Here is a 19,914-nt window from a genome sequence, read left to right as displayed (position 1 = left end):
TAGAATAGGGGGTGGGCAGGCTCTTTTGTTACATTGCGTATGGGTGTTTCGCATCTTTTAAACCTTTTCCCTTAGTGATGCTAAATTTAGAAGAAGACCGATTGACATCCAGTCTTCTCTCTCCAATGGCCTCCCTAAAGGATTGTTAAAACTTTCCCTTTTAGGACTATAAATGGCTCCTCTCTTCCTTAAAGTAAAGGTAAAGGGACCCCTGACCATTAGGTTCAGTCGTGGCCGACTTGGGTTGCGGCGCTCATCTCGTTTTATTGGCCGAGGGAGCCGGCGTATAGCTTCCAGGTCATGTGGCCAGCATGACTAAGCCACTTCTGGCGAACCAGAGCAACGCACGGAAACACCGTCTACCTTCCTGCCGGAGTGGTACCTATTTACCTACTTGCATTTTGACGTGCTTTCGAACTGCTAGGTTGGCAGGAGCAGGGACCTAGCAACGGGAGCTCACCCCATCGCGGGGATTCGAACCGCCGACCTTCTGATCTGCAAGTCCTAGGCTCTGTGGTTTAGACCACAGCGCTACCCACATCCCCCTCTCTTCCTTAAGTAGCTTTAATTGTCAGAAGCTGTCTGGCTAAAAAAAATTTAAAAGCTGTTTGTACTTTTACTATTGTGTGCTGTTTTGGTGCTTTATAGCTGCTTTAGGTAATTATTATTATTGTGAATGGTTTTAGAAATGCTTAAGTTATTGTTTTAATTCACTCTGCTTCCTTGTTGAGGAAATGCGGGGTATAAATGTTTTAGTAGATGAATATTGAAAAGATAGATACACAGAGAGGAAGCCTGTTCCAACCTGTCAGTACCCATAGATGAGAAAATTGGCTCCTTTTCAATCCAGGACTTGTGTTTTGTACATGATGCTGAATAGCTTGTGTCTGGTATGCATATGTTTTAGGTTTTGCCTTGACATATTCCCCCCTCTGTTTTATTATAAGCTTGACAGAGCTATCCGTGCTATATTGTAATGCAGATTAAAGGCTGTACATTCAGTTACAGAAATACAGACACTTTCATTAGGCATAATGTCAGAGTCCTTGTAAACCCTTTTCTGCAGCAGACAGGCAAGAAGAGGTGCAGAGAAGTGCCATCAAATACTAAACTTATTTTCTGTCTGTTCACAGTGGACATCTTCTATATTCAATTTTAAAGTGGATTGTGTGCTCCGTTGTGAGATGATATTCGGCAATATCATTATGAATCGGTGTGCGGTTCTATAGCCTTCACGCTCTGCTGGGAAATTGGGCAGGATATCTTTAACCTGAACACTGGCTTGCAGGCCAATTATATTTCCAAAAGCAACTTATTGGACAGAGCTGAATCAGAATTGAAATCGCCCCCTTACTGGCTTTAATTCTCTTTTCTAGCTCTTCTGTTTCTCCCCAGCACCTTCTGACTTGCTTCCAGTGACTTTTTTGCTCAGCGCCTCTTGCCCAGTTATCAATCTGTATCCTTCTCCCACAACTTTCCATTCTGACCTGTGTGCCTCTAATGCATTTCCAAATATTTCCATACTTCCATATGTGTGCAGGATTTCGTAGTCAAAACATTTGGTGTTCCTTGGGGCAGAATTGGTACCTGATTGATGCAGAGACTTTGCTTCTCCTCATCCTATTACTCTTTCAAGCCCTTCTCTGTATCATTTTTCACAATTTTTCACAATTTTGTGACTCAGTGGTCAGAACATAGCATCTTGGGAAACATGGGGTGTCTACCAGTAGCTCCCTGAGTGATCTTCTTCTTTGGTGATCACTCGTAGCCAAGTAAGATTGTCTTCCATAAACACGGTTTTAACAATGAGTCCGTAAGTGACTGTGGAGGCCAATTCTGGATTCACATGTCCTTCCACATTGGTTTTTTCTTTATTTTCCTTTTACAGTATCTCGCTTTCTCTTTCTTTCGGTTTCTCCTTTCCTTGTCTTTTTCTCCCTTCTGGCTTTGTTCTCTTTTAGACGAAGTAGCTGTTTTATCTTAGTGTGTTATAAAAAAGATACTTTGTAATGGGCATGTATTTTTGTATATCTTTCAATAAGTATCAATAAACATTTTTTTAACTTTATTTTTTCTTTTTTTCTTTTCTTTTTTTTTATAATATTTTTATTAAACAATTTTTATATTAATACAAACAAAACATACATAAACAAACAACAAACAATAACAGAACAAAAAACAGGTACCATTTCATATCCTAATTTCTTTAACCTTTCTTCCTCGACTTCCTCTTGCCTCCCGTTTCTGTATTCCAAATTCTTATAATTATTCAGCGAATCTTCCCTTATTTTACTATAAATTTATGTTAATCATCCTTATTCTCTTTGTCTTAGCCATTACTAATAGTAACCATTTATTTTAATCCAACATCATTTTAACTGTCATTAATTTTGTAGTATTTCTTTAAATAGTCCTTGAACTTTCTCCATTCTTCTTCCGCCGCTTCTCTTCCCTGGTTTCGGATTCTGCTCGTCATTTCTGCCAAGCTTTTTTAACTTTATTTTTTCAAGGATAGTTCGGTGAAGATGTAAACTCAGTGTCGGGCTGCTGTGAAAAAGGCAGATTCTATGCTAGGGATCAGATATTCAGAGCTGGTGTAGTTTGGTGGCTAAGATGTGAGATTTGAATCTGGCCCATAGTTCACATCTGTCAGAAGCTACCTGTAATTATTATTATTTATTGAATTTATATACCGCCCTATACCCAGAGGTCTCATCGATTTGATTTTTTTTGGGGGGGGTACATTTTCTGTGCACAAAAATGATAGTAGCATTAAATATTCCTCTGCTGACATCTCAGTTGAGGTTCTCTGCTGAAAAGGTTTTTGTACCAGCCCACAACAGTTATTAGAATGTTATCTGTAGATCCCTAAACCTAATTGTTAAGTTCAAGACGTAGTCTTAGAAATCCTAGGTTAATAAAATGTTATCGTTTGAGGCTGGGGATGGGAGGGCCTTTCTTTTTCTTCTTCCAACAATCTTCTGTACAACCATGCGAGAAAATACCAAAGGTTAGACTGTCAGAATCCTAAGAAAGCTTCTGAAACCACCTTTTAATCTGAGCAGCTTATTTTTAGCCCTGTGTTTCTCATTCCTTCAGCTTGCTCTTTACATACCTATATTGGGTGATTTTGCTGTCCTTGAAATTCATTTTCAAGACACATTCATTGTGGTTTACTATTCCAGTGCTCATCACTACTCAGATGTTTTGCGTTAGGAGGTGAGAAATAAAGAGGCAAAGACACAGGTTGTGGGATAAACTAGAGCCACTTTCACAGAATTGTAGAGTTGCAAGAGACCCTGATGGTCATCTAGTCCAACCCCTTGCAATGCAGAAATCTCAACTAAAGCATCCCTGACAGATGGTCATCCAGCTTCTGCTTAGAAACCTTCAAGGAAGGAGAGCCAACCACCTCCCAAGGGAGTCCGTACTACTGTCAAACACAGCCTTCCTCAAACTTGGTCCTCCAGATGTTTTTGGCCTACAACTCCCATGATCCCTAGCTAGCAGGACCAGCGGTCAGGGACGATGGGAATGGTAGTCTCAAAACATCTGGAGGGCCGAGTTTGAGGAAGCCTGGTCAAACAGATCTTACTGTCAGATACAGTGGTACCTGTGGATGCGAACGGGATCCGTTCCGGAGCCCCGTTCGCATCCAGAAGCGAACGCAACCCACGTCTGCGTGTGCGCGGGTCGTGATTTGCAGCTTCTGCACATGCGCATGACGTCATTTTGACCGTCTGTGCTCCGTTACTTCTGGGTCGCTCGCAACCCGAAAATACTTATCCCGAAGCTACTTCAATCAGAGGTATGACTGTAATTCTTTCTGATGTTTAGTTGGAATCTACTTTCTTGTGACTTGAATCCATTGATTTGGGTCCTACCCTCCAGAGCCGGAGAAAACAAGCTTGCTCCATCTTCCATGTGACAGCCCCTTCAGCACTTAAGAACTTATTAAACTTTCTGAACTGCATCAGGGGAATTAGACCACGTGGAGGAAAATCCCAAAAGCTTCTTAAGCTCCTAAGCCTGCTGGCCATGGGCTAGCCCACCCCACATAGTGTCTAGCTGGTCTTAAACCCGACTCTTTCCCCTCTTCCGCACCCTTAAAGGCAGATGTTCCCCATCCATGGCCTCTCCAAGCTGCACAACTTGGAGTGAGTGACCCAGGTTCCCCTCAAAAGTGGTTCATATCGTGTACCACAAGGCCGCAAAGCCCTGTGTGCAAGTCTCTGGAGTCGCTATTCGCCTGAAAGTGCCTCAGGATACTTAATACTTTTTCCACCTCTTACCTTTCCTTTCCCTCCCCACCACACAGGCCTTCTGAAACCAATAAAAATTGCATAGCAAGTATCTGCTATCCACAGGCTTTATATTGACTGTTTATTGAGAGACCTCACATTTACATTTCAATTTCTTACTTTTAGTCCTGTGTTTCCCATTCCTTCTGCATTCTGTTTGCAGGTGTTGTTCCTGAAATTCATTTTCAAGGCACATTCATTGTAGTTTAAGATTCCAGTGCTCTTCACCACTCAGGTGTTTTGCAATGGCATTTTCTATGGAATTAATTTAGAGAGTAAAAAGCCAATGAATCACTGAGTGAAATAATTTCATTTTAAAGCTGGAATCATCATGTAATAAAATGGTCTCCCTGCTGCCTGGTTTTAAATGTGAAGCACTATAGAATTTTAGAGAGAGATCAGAGTTGATGCTCTTCTTGAGTGTATCTTTATGGTGCGGAGTGAGAGAGTTATATGATAACATTTAGAAGCTGCGCATGGTAATAATGAAACATTTCACTGCCCAGCGGTGCAGGTGCTAATGTGGAAAACCTTCGAGCATGTGGCTGTCATTTGTCTCTGAAGCCCATAAACCACTGAGAATTGTGAAAGAAACATCATGTAGCCTTGAACAAGATTCAGCAACAATTTACTTAACAGTGCAATCCTATACATGTCTACTCAGAAATAAGGCCTACTGAGTTCAATGGGGCCTGCTCTCAAATAAGTGAGGATAGGATTACGAGGGAGGGGGGGACAAACATAAAAAGATCCTGGCCTGAGATAGTAGTAGTAGTAGTAGTAAAAATAATAATAATAATAATAATAATAATAATAATAATAATAATAATAATAATTTATTATTTATACCCCGCCCATCTGGCTGGGTTTCCCCAGCCACTCTGGGCGGCTTCCAACAGAATATTAAAATACAATAGTCTATTGTAGTCTCCATCGTTCTGCCCGGACACTGAGGTCCAGCGCCGAGGGCCTTCTGGCGGTTCCCTCACTGCAAGAAGCCAAGCTACAGGGAACCAGGCAGAGGGCCTTCTCGGTAGTGGCACCTGCCCTGTGGAATGCCCTCCCACCAATGTCAAAGAGAAAAATAACTACCAAACTTTTAGAAGACACCTGAAGGTAGCTTTTAATGTTTAATAGGTTATTGTATTTTAGTGTTTTGTTGGAAGCCTCCCAGAGTGGCTGGGGAAACCCAGCCAGATGGCGGGGTATAAATAAATTATTATTATTATTATTAATATTATTATTATTATTATTTAAACATTAAAAGTTTCCCTAAACAGGGCTGCCTTCAGATGTCTTCTAAAAGTCTGGTAGTTGTTTTTCTCTTTGACATTCAATGGGGGGGCGTTCCACAGGGTGGGTGCCACTACCGAAAAGGCCCTTTGCCTGGTTCCCTGTAACTTGGAGATGTTGTGTGTCTGTGTTTTAAATACAAATTCCTGGAGCTCCTTGGCTATTGTTGAGTCAGTTTCTGGAAAGAGTTTACAGCAGTTATTCCGAGCTATAAGACAGATGCAGAATTGGATAGTGCGGTTCAAGCACAAGGTTTGTAGGGATTCAATGTGCCAAGTAATTACACCCATTGCTTTGCATTAAATTTAAATTACAGCAAATCTGTTTTGTGAATAAAATCAAGGCCCTACTAATTTATGGAATGAAATTCAGTTCCTAATACAGATGGAGATAAGTTAGCCACCAGCTACCCGAATTCATTTCCCTTCAATCTTCCTCCTTTTTCCAAAGAAGTTTGGAATTGCTGAGCTCATCATTTTGCTGGTATCTTGGTAACCATGGCTCCTATTTTGAAACTGTAGCTCCCACAGCAAAGCCAGAACTTAAAGGGTTCCTGCTGCACACAAAAAAAGGAAGCATCAGCTGCATTATTGCATTCCAGCATTTTTAATTACCTGTCATGAATACTGTAGAGGTAAGACTCATGCTGTTTCATCTCATGTTGCCTCTTATAACAGGACTTGCTTAAGCGATGCTACTCTGCCAACGCGTCCTACCTGTTCCAGCAAGACAAGTTCTATGACGTCAGCTACGACACAGGTGACAAATCGATCCAGTGTAGCAGAAGAGCAGATGCCTTCAAGTTCTGGATGACCTGGAAAGCCCTGGGCACAACTGGCCTGGAGGAGAGAGTAAACAGAGCCCTTGCGTTAGCCAGGTAAAGGTAAAGGGACCCCTGACCATTAGGTCCAGTCGTGACCGACTCTGGGGTTGCGGCGCTCATCTCGCTTTATTGGCCAAGGGAGCCGGCGTACAGCTTCCGGGTCATGTGACCAGCATGACAAAGCTGCTTCTGGCGAACCAGAGCACGCACGGAAACGCCATTTACCTTCCCACCGGAGCAGTACCTATTTATCTACTTGCACTTTGACGTGCTTTCAAACAACTAGGTGGGCAGGAGCCGGGACCGAGCAACGGACGCTCACCCCGTCGTGGGGATTCGAACCGCCGACCTTCTGATCGGCAAGTCCTAGGCTCTGTGGTTTAACCCACAGTGCCACCCGCGTCCAGGCGTTAGCCAGGTACTGCCTTTCAATTCTGAAGGTTTTGACACCATGTGTAAAAAATCATGTCAAGTTAAGGCATGATGAGTTGTTGCAATAAGATCCATCTATTAAGCTTAACATGTATTTTTACTAAGTGCCCTAACATAGGCTTGCCGGAAAATTCTGGACATGTACGGAAATTGGACGCCTAAAATGGCATCCGCGGGGAATATTTTTCCAGGGGCTTTTCGTGGAGTGCACTGTGAGGTCTCCAGCCACCCATGGCGGCACTGCTGTTGGCGCTGGCCGCTGCCTCCTTCGCTTGGACGTGCGCGGCCGCCCTGTTGGGGAACCACTTTCGCATGAGGCAGCAGCACAGTGTCCTGAGCGCAGCGGCCTCTTTCTGTGCCAGCACCTGGCATGCCTTTCCCTGGACCCTGGACCCACTGTTTACATCTCTGAGCCTGCCCACCCAGCCAACAAGGTGCGAGCGCTCCTGCCCGATGGTTCCCACAGTCTCCTGCAGGTGAATGGGATGCAGCGTGGGCTCGTGTGCAAGTGTGTGTGTGTCCGTGTGTGTGTTATTCCAGAAACTGGAAGCGAGAGTATTGGTTTCACTCTCCATCAGCTCTGTGATCCAGGGAGGTTGGGTGGCCTCTAGCCTTAGCGGAATAGGCTCTCTCTCAGCCTGAGGCAACTCTATGGTTGCAGGAGGCTGGGTGGGTCCTTGCAGGCATCGGTGAGAAAGGAGAGCGTATTTGAAGGGGAGCCGCAGAGAGAGCAGGGCGGCAATGGCCAGAGGTGGCCGCCAAGGAAAGCAGGAAGGCAGAGGGTCCAGGGTGGGTATTGGGCTTTGGGGAAACGAGGGGCACCAGTTACGGCAGCTGCATAATTACATGGAAGGGGTTAACTGTGATGGTGGGGTGGGCAGTGGGTGCTGCCTCACCTCTTCTGCCTTCTTGCAGGGGTCAGTTGTGGATTTTTCGGTGTTTTCCTTAAAAAAGTCAACAATTTTGGTGTTTTCCTTTTTGAAATATGGCAAGCCTGCCTAATGTGAAAGTATAGCCAGGAAAATGAGAGATCCTGAAACGAATTGTTACAGTTCAGTTATTATAATATTAGTCTTATAAACCATGATTCTTCTTCTTCTTCTTCTTCTTCTTCTTCTTCTTCTTCTTCTTCTTCTTCTTCTTCTTCTCCTCCTCCTCCTCCTCCTCCTCCTCCTCCTCCTCCTTCTTCTTCTTCCTCTTCTTCTTCCTCTTCTTCTTCTTCTTCTTCTTCTTCTTCTTCTTCTTCTTCTTCTTCCTCCTCCTCCTCCTCCTCCTCCTCCTCCTCCTCCTCTTCTTCTTCTTCCTATTATTATTATTATACCCCGCCCACTCTGGGCGGCTTCCAACAAAGTATTAAAATACAGTGGTCTATTCAACATTAAAAGCTTCCCTAAACAGTCCCTAAAATCTAACCTCTTGAAAGTTTCAGAGGGCACAGAACACTATGCCTAGATTTTTTTTAGTGCTTCATTGTGTTGGGGGGTTACAGGGTGGTGAGTATTATAGTTGAGTTTAGAAGTCTGGATTTGTACCATCACCTCCATGGCACTAAACTGGTCCTGGGGTGTGTGTGTGTATCAATTTGTGGTTTGCCTCAAGGCCCCAAAATGTATTTCCCCGGAACATTCACAGAATTACAGAAGCAATCCTGTGGTTTCTGATTTCATCTGGGAATACCCTGGTTTTCCCCTTCTAGGATTACAGCTGCAGAAATGACTCCACTACATAGAATGTTACCATGAACTCAGCCAGAAATGAAGTTCTGTAGAGGCAAATACTCTGAAAAACAAAGCCGTCGTGGTTTTGCTGGATAGATGTCCTTGAAGCCTGCTGAACAAACCATTTGAGGCACATCCTATTATCCTGTGTATATTCAGAGTCTGTTGGTTCATTCCCCCTACCAGCAAAAGAATTGCTCATCAGGGTCACTCTCCCCAAGTTCACTTTGCTAAGAATATACAGATTAATGATCCTGTTGAGATCAATACTTCCCTTTGATGGTTAGCATTTAGCCAGTGGTGTATCTAAGCAAAAGTGGCATTGTTTTCCAAAGAAGAAAATTGCCTTCATCTGATAATGACCAGCAGTGATATTCAGCAAGGGAGCTAGCTCTGGAGCATTAGGCATCAAGACTTTACAGCTGAAACATCAGTTTCTCCGGGCAATAAGCCAGGTTGGTTAGCTACATGACCAACTGTACTGCATGTTTCCGGATATGTTACAGTAAGCTTCACTCTGATGCTGCAGAGATAATATTTCAAGGTCCCTGAATATAGACTTGTCTTCATTCTGGAGCTAGCCTACTGACCTTATATTTTGAGGTCAAGAATTTTTTCCATTGCCAGACTGAACTGCAAAGGTTTTTTTTGTTGTTGTTTTAAACTCGTGCTGCAGTGTGGTTTGTGTCTTGCACCTTCACCTTTTATTAGCATTTCCCCCTGCTTTCTGGGCAGTATTGGGCTCCATAGCTTCTTATTAGACGGAAGATCCGAGACTTGTGTTGAGCCATTTTCCTTACAAGACCTTAGCTTTTGAGATAAGTGCGACAGAGGGCTCAGCCGATCCCTAAAGAGACATTTTGTGAGCTTTGTAGCAGTGCTGCAGAAACCTTCTTGTTAATTTGAGCTTAGAGCAATATGTTCCAAAGATATGTTTGCCTCGCTGCTTGTGGCACAGCATCGCCACTGCGCACTCCTTGGTTGTCTTCTTTTTTTGGTCTACACAATGTGAATAATAGCAACCTTCTGTGCAGCGTGTTTTGAGAAGGAATGAAAAAGAACATTCCAGGCAATTGAAGGTTATAATGATACTAATGCAATGATAAGCATGAGTTGAAATTATCGTTTTTGTTACAGCGCATTCATTTAGACAGTGTTGGTGCTAGTGGCAACAGTTCACCATGGCAATCTTGGTTGCATGGATATGCGTTGAAGAGAAAGAAGTCACATGCACAAGTCTTGTTAACAATAAACATCTTGTCAACTCCCCATGCTCTGACATAAACACTCTTTAGAGTGTTCTTTTCATTGACTCCCTGGGCAGTCTTGATAAAAATCTCTTTGCTGCTGTATGCATGGATTGTTCTGAAAGTGCAGAACCATTTAAAACTAGGTTGTATTTCATTTTACTTATTTGCCTTGGACCTCATCCTTTGCTCCTTGTGCTTGAGGGTTTGCTGTGAAAGCCAGGCCACCAAAGGACAGACAGTAAAAGGAAAGGCTATTGTGGAAGTCGGCTCACCTGGTTCTGTGTAGCCTTTGATCAAGCTCGGGGGAAATGCTTTCTGTATGTTTACTGTGGAAAACGGCTGTGCTCAGTGCTGATAGGCTGGGACGTGTGATGTCATAAGCCCACCTCCCTGCAGGGAAGGCAGGCTACTTGTTTCTTTAAATATTTGAAGCGCTACACATACAAACATATTGCTCTGCTTTCCTTTGGACCACATCAGCGAGGCTGAGAGGGAGGGTCTTGTCATCTGGGCAACCCAGGACCTCCATGCGTATCACACAGGGTTGCACACTGTGGAACATCACAAAAGCAACAACATGTACATTATTCCACTGAATATTTCTTCTGTCCTCCACAAATTGAAAGTGCCATATTTTTTGCTCCATAAGATGCACCAGACCATAAGACGCACCTAGTTTTGGGAGGAGGAAAACAAGAAAAAAAAAATACTCTGAATCCCAGAAGCCAGAACAGCAAGCGGGATCTGGCTTCTGGGATAACCTTTTGCTGTTCTGGCTTCTGGGATAGCCACGCAAAGCCTCTTCAGGGCAGCGGGATGAAGGCTCCCCCAAGAGCCGCGCTCCCTTTAAAGAGCACGCGGAGCATGTGTGCGGCTCTTGGGGGCTTTTCCCCGAGGCTGCCCTTCTCCCTCCTCGGGGAAAAGCCCCCAAGGGCCGCACACACGCTCCACACGGCTCTTTAAAGGGAGCGCTGTGCAGAGCCTCCCACCTGCATTCGCTCCATAAGACGCACACACATTTCCCCTTATTTTTTAGGAGGGGAGAAGTGTGTCTTATAGAGCAAAAAATACGGTAGTTCAAAATGCACATTTAGTCAAATAATGTGCATGCAGTAGTTTAAAACACACACACAAACCAGACTCCCTGCTTGCAGCATGGGGAAAGGGCAAGACAAATGACGGAATCAGCAACTGAATCATATTAAGTATTTCTGCCATTCATTGTGATGGCAGGAAGAAGTCCCCCAGGGGAAACTGCAGTGGCTCCTTTTTCATACTATGTTTCTGCACAGCCTTAGTTTAACACTAGTCAGAGAACAGGAATACTATAATGATTTTTTAAATATATATATAAAAAATCATACTGCAAAAATACAATGGAACAGAAATGGTGCCGGTCCCCTCCCCATTAAAAAACCCCAGTGGTTATAGAGTTTTGCATGGGCTTAATATTGACTGTGCCTCACTGCTTGCTTCCCCTCCGATTATTCATCAAATTTATCGTGGCCAATTATGATTGTTTAAAAATTATATTTCGTAAGCCACCCGTCTTTCCATTGAAACTTTAGGCCCCTTTGTGGGTTGCTGCTGGCACAGCAAAAGGTGGTTAAGTGGTGTGGTAAGAGAAAGGGAATTGGGGAAGGTGAAAAGAAGGGTAATGTAAGTTTGGAGAGAGGAATCAAGGTGATATCGCCTATCGCAGGAGGGAGATACAGAACTGGTCAGAGTGGGATGGAATACCCAGCCAGGCTATTCTTGGTCCTATAGGCAGTAAATCTACTTTAGGTGTTAAGAGTTACTTCAAAGAAAAGGGGGGGGGGGAGGCTGAGTCAGAGGCCCTATATAGGCAATTAGACATAGTGTCTGTTAGACTTGTTACCAAGCAGTATTCCTGCTATTAAGCCTTAGCTAGAATACAGACACAACCGTTCAGGAACAGTGGGCTGATACGATTAATTCTTGTTAGAAGAGATTGTTCTTTCTCCACCTTTGGTGGAAATGCATCTCCCTGGAAATGCTCTGAATGTAGCCATCATAGGAATTTCGGTTTTTGCTTTGTGACTCTTGTTCTTTGGCTAATGTGGGGCTGTATTTTGATTTAAAACAAAAAATACAGTTTCTGCCATGATGTGAAGAACAGACCACATAACGGGGCCATCCATTTTTAACATACTTTGCTTCTTGGGTTACCCAAAACAATAAATTATGATAAAATAATTATAAAACACATACACATTCTTTTAGCTCTTCTCCCCAGGTTGAGATCAGTTGGGGTATGTGCAGGTAAAGTTAGCAGTTTGGGATGAGCAATTTTGGGTGGGGTGACACACAAAGCAACAGAAAATGGAATATAGGTCTTGTGAATAAATAGGTTGTTTTTATTTATTACATGTTAACCAAATAAACATCCTGTTAATACTAAAAGGGAAATTGTCAGGTGTTTGCCCATCACTGGAGCGCTTTTGCAGTCATTTGTTGCAACACTGAATGCCAGAAGAATATGATAGAATACTCCCTTCACCCTTTCCCTTCTTCCTTCTTAAATAAAATACACCTTCTCATGACTGTAGACTTTGGGTACCTTGGGAGTTAATATCAAGTTATTCTGCAGAAACGTTCAGTCACCATTGCATCATTTTGAGTTCCATCGCGAAGGATCAATAAGAAGGGCCCACCAATATTCCATTTGCAAACCCCACCAAGCATACAGTAGTCATTTTAGGCAAATAAATTCTCTCTAATTCTTGGACCAGTTTTGTGTTGGTATGGTGAGTAGAATTGGAGAATTAGTTCCGTGTCTTTCAGCCCAAAGCAAATGTATATTCTTTAGATATGAGTGTATACATTGAGCAAGGCAGGGTAAATTTTGTAGCTAAGGATCAGGCTTAGTAATTTATGCCAACCGCGTGTTTAACAATGCATCTCATATTCAGAAATGTAGGCAGCTGACAGGATCTTAAAACTCAAAAGTTAGTGCATTCATGTATATCTTTATGTTTAATTGCAGATACCTAGTGGATGAAATTAAGAAGAGAGAAGGATTCCAGCTGCTGTTGGAGGTTTGTGCCAAATATTGTGTATGTCCAATCATTTTGAAACTGGTGTTGCAAAGGTAGTTGATGCAGGCAGTATTTATTATTATTATAATGGTTGTTTTTGTTATTTATTGAATTCATATTTCATATCGTCATCCTGATTGCTTCCGGGAGAGCAGAATGTAAGTTCTACAGCTAACTGAGCTGCTGTCTGAGAACTAAAAAAACCAAAACAAAACTTTAACAACATAAACTGACAGTGTGAATTCTTCTTGAATGAATAGGCCCAGATTGCTTGCTCCATAAGGAACAAGCTTTACTTAGTATGGCAGGAAGTCTGAGTCTAAATGACCCAGTGGCTTATCTGTGGCTAGCAAAATAGTCAGGCGATAGGGCTCTCCCTTCTTCTCCCTGAAAACTAAATTCAGTATTCAGCAAGAGCAAGTCTATGCATAGCATACCTGGGCCCAGTTCATGCTAGAGGAAAAGCTTAACTTCATCTCATTTCATAGCAGCAGGTGGCACGCTTGCTGATCGCTTCCTGCTGACAACTGTATTCTCCTTGATGATTAAACCGTATTTAATACATTCTTTGAAGGAAGGCAGAAAATGATATTATGAAAAGAACCAGTGCCCTTTCATGAAAGAATTTAGCACAGCTGGTAGTTTCTACCCACTTGGGACGAAGATTAGAACTGTAATTGAGGTAGTGTTCACACTGGGGGGAAATGACAATGCACCGTAGATACTGCCCTCCCTCGTCCATTATGGTCTCTCTCTTTCCCCCTCCCCGCCCCCGCCAACTTTTATTAATCGGAAGTGTTCAGAAAGAACTGACTATGTGCAGGAGGAAATGTGCTGCAGCTGCCATTGTTCCTTTACAAAATATTTCCAGCCAAAATGTTGATAGAGGACTCGGCTAGACTGGTGAAGAAAAAGCGAATTATATGCGTTGTTTGTGCAATATAACGTTGTGCCTGCAGATGGCAATGTGGAGTCCCCCTTTTCTCTACCTGGTTTCCCTGTTTAAATTTACAACGCTTTAAACTGAAACACTTCTTTGATGTGTCTAGATCCAGCCAGAGAGGGGAATTTCATTCTTTAATTCTTGTGTGGGTGGGTGGGTTTGGGGTTTTTTAGTACATGCATGTATACACACACATTACTTGAAAGAATGGAATCCCACACTGCAATTACAGGTGAATGAAAGACCTGGAATAAGTAAAAGGTCAACCTTTGTGTTCCTATAGAGAAATATTAAATGAGGTTGGCAGTTAATGACATTTAATGAGATTGGCAGGCCAGGCTGATTATTAAGATTGTGGGTGAGGTGGAATTTGCCCTCTTCCTATATTGACTCTCGTATATGTACAAAATGAGTAGATTTGCTAACTTTCTTCATACGCAACTTGAAAACTTTAAATTGTTTCTCTCCTTTAGCCGGAGTATGCAAATATTTGCTTCTGGTACATTCCACCTAGTCTGAGAAACATGGAGAAGGGGCAGGAGTTCTGGGAGAAGCTCAGTCGTGTGAGTACCGTATTTTGTTCATGGGATTTCTGATATTGTGCTTTAAGCAGTTGCGTGCAGCACTAGTTTTCTAGAGAAAGAGGTTCTGGAACTCTCCATGAACACCTCCCTTGTTCTCTTATAATGGCAATGTTGCCCACCTGAGAGGTGCCGGAACTGAGTTCCAGCGAGTTCCAGCTGAAAGAAGAAGAAGAAGAGTTTGGATTTGATATCCCACTTTATCACTACCCGAAGGAGTCTCAAAGCGGCTAACATTCTCCTTTCCCTTCCTCCCCCACAACAAACACTCTGTGAGGTGAGTGAGGCTGAGAGACTTCAGAGAAGTGTGACTAGCCCAAGGTCACCCAGCAGCTGCATGTGATGTGGAGGAGTGGGGAGGTGAACCCGGTTCACCAGATTACGAGTCTATCGCTCTTAACCACTCAGCAGGTGGTGCTTTTCCCAGTATGCAGTGTGTTGATAATAACTTTATCTGTTGGATTTCTGCTTGTCCTCTAGCTCTTAAAGGCATAGGAGCCCTATCAGGAGGGAAGAAGTTGGCAATCACAGTTCTGTACACTGGTTGAGGATTTATGTTCTTGATACGCATTGGAATAAAAGTGAAACCTGCTTTTGCCACGTGCTCACAAGCCTGGTTCACCTTCAGAGTGTTATTTTGAACCTAGATAGGTATCTGCAGGATTCTAAAGTTTGCCGCGATCTCAGTTTAGACAAGGCTAATTAAGTTTCCCCCTTAATATAATAGATGCAGACATTATACAAGCCTTCCGCTTGCTATCAAAGCTGCTAACAGATGGCAGACCTGAGCGAAGATGAACAACTGTGCCTGCATCCATTGTCTAGACAGAGCATTCATTACCTGTTTTAGACATTTAACATTGTCCTTGGAACTTGCTCTGCATTATCAATGGATAATACGAGGGGGTGGCGGGGAAAGCTTAAGTCTGAAATCACAACCCCACTTACCTGTGAGTAAGCGCCATTAAATTCAATAGGACTTATTAGTAAGCATGGTTAGGTGGTACAGCCTGTAAATGGAATTAGAAATCAGAATAGGGTAGAATTCATAGCAAAGGGGTTTTTTGGTAACCTTTATAAATGATGGAAAATGCCTCAGCTTGAGGAAAGGAGGGGGGACATTTAGCAATTGGTTCTTTTGATAAAAGGTGTTGAACATCAAGTTAATTGAAGAAAAAAGTTTGCAATAAGCAGGATACGGAATAGCTTATACTGCTTACTGTGCCTTGTTTCAGCCACCCCTCTTCCTGCCATCTTTAATATTTGCTGTATAAAAGGTAAAGGGACCCCTGACCATTAGGTCCAGTCGTGACCGACTCTAGGGTTGTGGCGCTCATCTCGCTTTATTGGCCGAGGGAGCCGGCGTACTGCTTCCGGGTCATGTGGCCAGCATGACTAAGCGAACCAGAGCAGCGCATGGAAACACCGTTTACCTTTCCGCCGGAGCGGTGCCTATTTATCTACTTGCACTTTGACGTGCTTTTAAACTGCTAGGTTGGCAGGAGCAGGGACTAAGCAATGGGAGCTCACCCCCTCGCAGGGATTCAAACCGCCGACCTTCTGATCGGCAAGTCCTAGGCTCTATGGTTTAACCCACAGCGCCACCCGCGTCCCTCTTGTAATCCATATATCGTATTTATTTTCTTACAATGTATATTAAATCTGTTTCCTGTACACAGCACCACCCGCTTCCCTATTTGCTATATAAGCACTTGGAATATAAAGCCAAAGTGGAAAGAGAACAACGTAGCTGAAATTCAACAGCAGAGCACATGTGTAGTTAATTCTGGTCCTGTATTACTGGATATTAGATTCTGCTGTGGCTGGATTAATCTCTCATTATCCCTGACTGTGGGTCATGCTGACTAGGACAGGTGGTAGTGGATATCACAACAACATCTTGAAGGACTAGAGATGTAAAAGGAATCCATTGAGAATGGATTAGCAAGTGAATTTCCTTTAGGCTGCCCTTTCAACCGCTGTTGAAACATGGAAAGCTTTTGAATGTAGGTCTGTACAATTAAGGTTACTTTTTACCATGAACACATTATGTGTAAATTGATACATAAATAGCTTTGCAATATACATTATTTACATATTAAATGATGTGTATAGGTGCTTCTCTGCTGTTCTTGTTTCTGAAGTGTTGTTTAAAGGCAGCCTTTATACACTAATACTCCAATCCTAGCCATGTCTACTCAGAAGCAAATCCTATTGAATTCAGTGAGACATGCACCTAGGTAAATGGGATTAGGACTTGAGACTTAATCTACTACCTGTTATAAAGTTTTCTTAAAATGATGGAATGCATTGCTTATCATTGTTCTTTTCACATGGGAAGAAGCGGTCTCTGTTTGCTGCTTGTGGATTTTATCTGCACTCCTCAATTAAAGTCCTAGCTTCTTTGTCAAAGTGGGGAGAACCAACTGGATTTGACTGCCTGTTTTTTGGCTACCCTGAGGCCAAGATGGATGAACCTATTCCCTGTCTCCCTCTTGATATCATACAGAGCAAATCTGTACAATTTGCAGCTTCACATTTAACTTAAATTGGCTGTCTCAGGTTGATTCAAAAGGAACCAATAATTTTATGAATGTCTAATCCCAGTAGATGGTTCGGTTCCCTTAAAAGATGTTAAGTGCTTAAAGCACTGATTCATACACTTGGGCTCAGCCCGTCTATTATATATGTTGGTTTACCTTATGAAATAAATATGGTGACTATGATAAAGCCTAGATGTAATCAGTATTTGCCCTTAAGAGCTTATGTCACTTGTAATTAGCTGTGAGCAATTAGATGGCTGTGATCGTGAATCCCTTTGCTAAACAGGGCTCATTGAATAAGCGTGATTATACAGGTGTAAGAAACAAGGAAAGCATTTCTGTCTGTGCAAAAATATAACCTGGCAAATGGAAGCCCAATGTTACAAACAGCTAGCAGTTTATAGATAGGGCAGTAATTTTTGCTAACCTTATGATGAAAACTACTGTTGAATTGAAACTTCTGTAGCTTTGTAGATAGTGGGATAAACCTACTGTACATGCCCCCTGGTGGAATTTCTGCTTCTTCTCACTTACAAGAATTATGCAATTAAACACAACAGGAAGGGACGTTTGTGACCTATAGAGAGCTATAAAGATGGTGTTTTGCTCCATGTCATGCATTTGTGGGTCTGGGGCTGAAATTCAAACATTACTTTCTTTCATCCATGAAATGCTATCAATTTGAAATACGTGCTTTCATACACTTTACGAAGACAAATCCTGCACAATGGAGATGGATTGTAGAAGTGACTCAGCCCCTTATAAATTGCAATTAGAGTGTGTGACCCGTTCCTGTCTTTGGCCTGAAGACCAGTGTTTTGTGAAATATACTGTGTGTTGAGTTATTTCAGTCATAAGTGGTACCTCAGGTTAAGTACTTAATTCTTTCCGGAGGTCCGTACTTAACCTGAAACTGTTCTTAACCTGAAGCACCACTTTAGCTAATGGGGCCTCCCGCTGCTGCCGCACCACTGGAGCACGATTTCTGTTCTCATCCTGAAGCAAAGTTCTTAACCTGAAGCACTATTTCTGGGTTAGCAGAGTCTGTAACCTGAAGCGTATGTAACCCGAGGTACCAAGGTACAGTGGAGCTTTGTGTTACATACTGCCCTCCTTACGAATGCTTCGGGTTACGAGCTCCGCTAACCCGGAAGCAGATGCTCCCGATTGCGAACTTTGCCCCGGGGTGCGAGCGGAAGTCGCACGCTGGCGGCGCAGCGGCAGCGGGAGGCACCATTAGCGAAAGTGCGCCTCATGTTAAGAACAGTTTCAGGTTACAAACGGACCTCCAGAACGAATTAAGTTCTTAACTGGAGGTACCACTGTACAGATCTAGGTGCCTCAAAAAGACCACACATGCCGTGACAGTTCATTCCTATATTGCTCTATCTGTATATGATAAAAGATGTTTTCAAGTGTTCTGTCGTACTTTTACCAAGGAACAGGTTGGGATTCTGCTGACAGAGACCAGCTTGATTATCAGTGAGTATGGGGCAGTTTTTGTCTCCTCCCCAATAATGTCCCTAAGGAGACTTCTTTGCTTTGCCCCATCAGAAAGAAAAGCAAAACATTCACTGACGTTCTAGAAAATAAAGTGATTTACGCTGGGACACTTTTGTGAGGATGGTAAATTTGGCTTCCATCATCCACCAACACAAGGAGTCCCTTGTATGCTGACTGCAGACACAACCAGGGGCTGGGATATATAATATAATTATCATTGAAATCAAGTTGTGGCTAGTAAGGAAGACCCAGGAGCACACTCAAAGTATATTCCTGATTATTCTTTTGCAGGAAGCGCCCCCCCCCCAATGCTCTGTGGGCAAAATTCACCATTTCCTGCCGGTTGACAGGAGAAGGCACAAAGTTTAAAAGCACTGTATTTTGCCTACAAATGTACACTCCTGTTTCTTCCTTTACAGCAGTTGCAGCTTGAACTTTCTTGTACCTGGTGACACAAGTTGTCGTCTGGAACATCTGGGGGGAACCAGGCTGGAGAAGGGAAGGGAAAAGTTGTGTGTTTGCGGGGGGGGGGCTGCTATTATTTGCTTAGTCTGTCATAGCATTACCATTAACATGTAACATTAAGCGTTCATTGTTAAAAGCCAGTTCATTATTGCTACTTCATGAAAACAGCATCTTGCATTCTGACCTTAATTCTTTTTTTTTTTATTAAATATTTATTAGCATTTTCAAATAACACACAACAAACAAAAACAAAAAATAAACGAAACAAAAAACACAAAAATACATAACATTCAAAACTAAACAAAAAAAAAATAGAAAAAACACATAAAGTTTCTAATACTTATTATTCTTAACCTTATTTCTCAGACTTCCTCACACCTCCCCTTCTTGTATTCCAATTTAAATTGTCAGTTCAGCAAGTCCTTAACTTATTTCTTTACCTTAGCTTAAACATTTGTTCCAACATACTATTACTTTACTTTACTTCTTTTTTCCATTTCTTCAATTTATTTTTAACAGCCTTATTTTCAATTAGTTTAAAAAGAAAAGAAACCAATTTTACCTTATTAAAATTACACATCAATACTTATACCTCATTGATTATTCTTAAACCTTTTTCCTAAAGTCGACCAAAATTTCCCTTCCACGATTTACCCAATTTCCTTACCACTAACAAAAAATATAAAAAGCAAATTATCCTTATGTACCCTTTGGATTCCCAACCTCCACCCACCCTTTTCCCGGTTCCAGTCCCCAACCAATATCCATCAGTCTTTATATTATTATTTTTTTAGCCTGGAGATCTCACATCCGAGGCCCTTATATCTCTCTCAGTTCCTTTCTGCCGGTCTCTTTGATAGTCCTTGATGTTAAACCCCAAGTCTCGGAGGGGCTCCGGCCCAACAGAATCCATGTCGCTTCCAGCCAGTCCTCCATACTTAAAGGCAAAGCCTATGGGGTGCTCCAACTCTTGTTTCAAATTTCTTTCAAATCCAGATGTCCC

The 19,914-nt window shown here is 42.6% G+C and overlaps 1 protein-coding gene across 3 annotated transcripts in view; it reads left to right on the top strand.

The window, feature by feature from the left end:
* GADL1 (glutamate decarboxylase like 1) overlaps positions 1-19,914 on the top strand; it is a 96,527-nt gene that overhangs the window by 45,441 nt on the left and 31,172 nt on the right. For 2 of the 3 annotated variants that reach the window (XM_053359499.1, XM_053359501.1), the window contains exons 12-14: positions 6,272-6,471; positions 12,825-12,876; positions 14,293-14,382. In XM_053359499.1, the coding sequence (XP_053215474.1) occupies positions 6,272-6,471; positions 12,825-12,876; positions 14,293-14,382 (342 nt within the window). Of the gene's footprint in view, positions 1-6,271; positions 6,472-12,824; positions 12,877-14,292; positions 14,383-16,079; positions 16,770-19,914 lie in introns of those variants that run through there. The other variant, XM_053359500.1, reaches the window with a different exon arrangement.

This window comes from Podarcis raffonei, chromosome 12 (genome assembly GCF_027172205.1).
Source record: "Podarcis raffonei isolate rPodRaf1 chromosome 12, rPodRaf1.pri, whole genome shotgun sequence".
NCBI classification, from domain to species: domain Eukaryota; kingdom Metazoa; phylum Chordata; class Lepidosauria; order Squamata; family Lacertidae; genus Podarcis; species Podarcis raffonei.
Note: the sequence above shows the minus strand (reverse complement) of the source record. Positions and strands in the feature narration are given on the sequence as shown.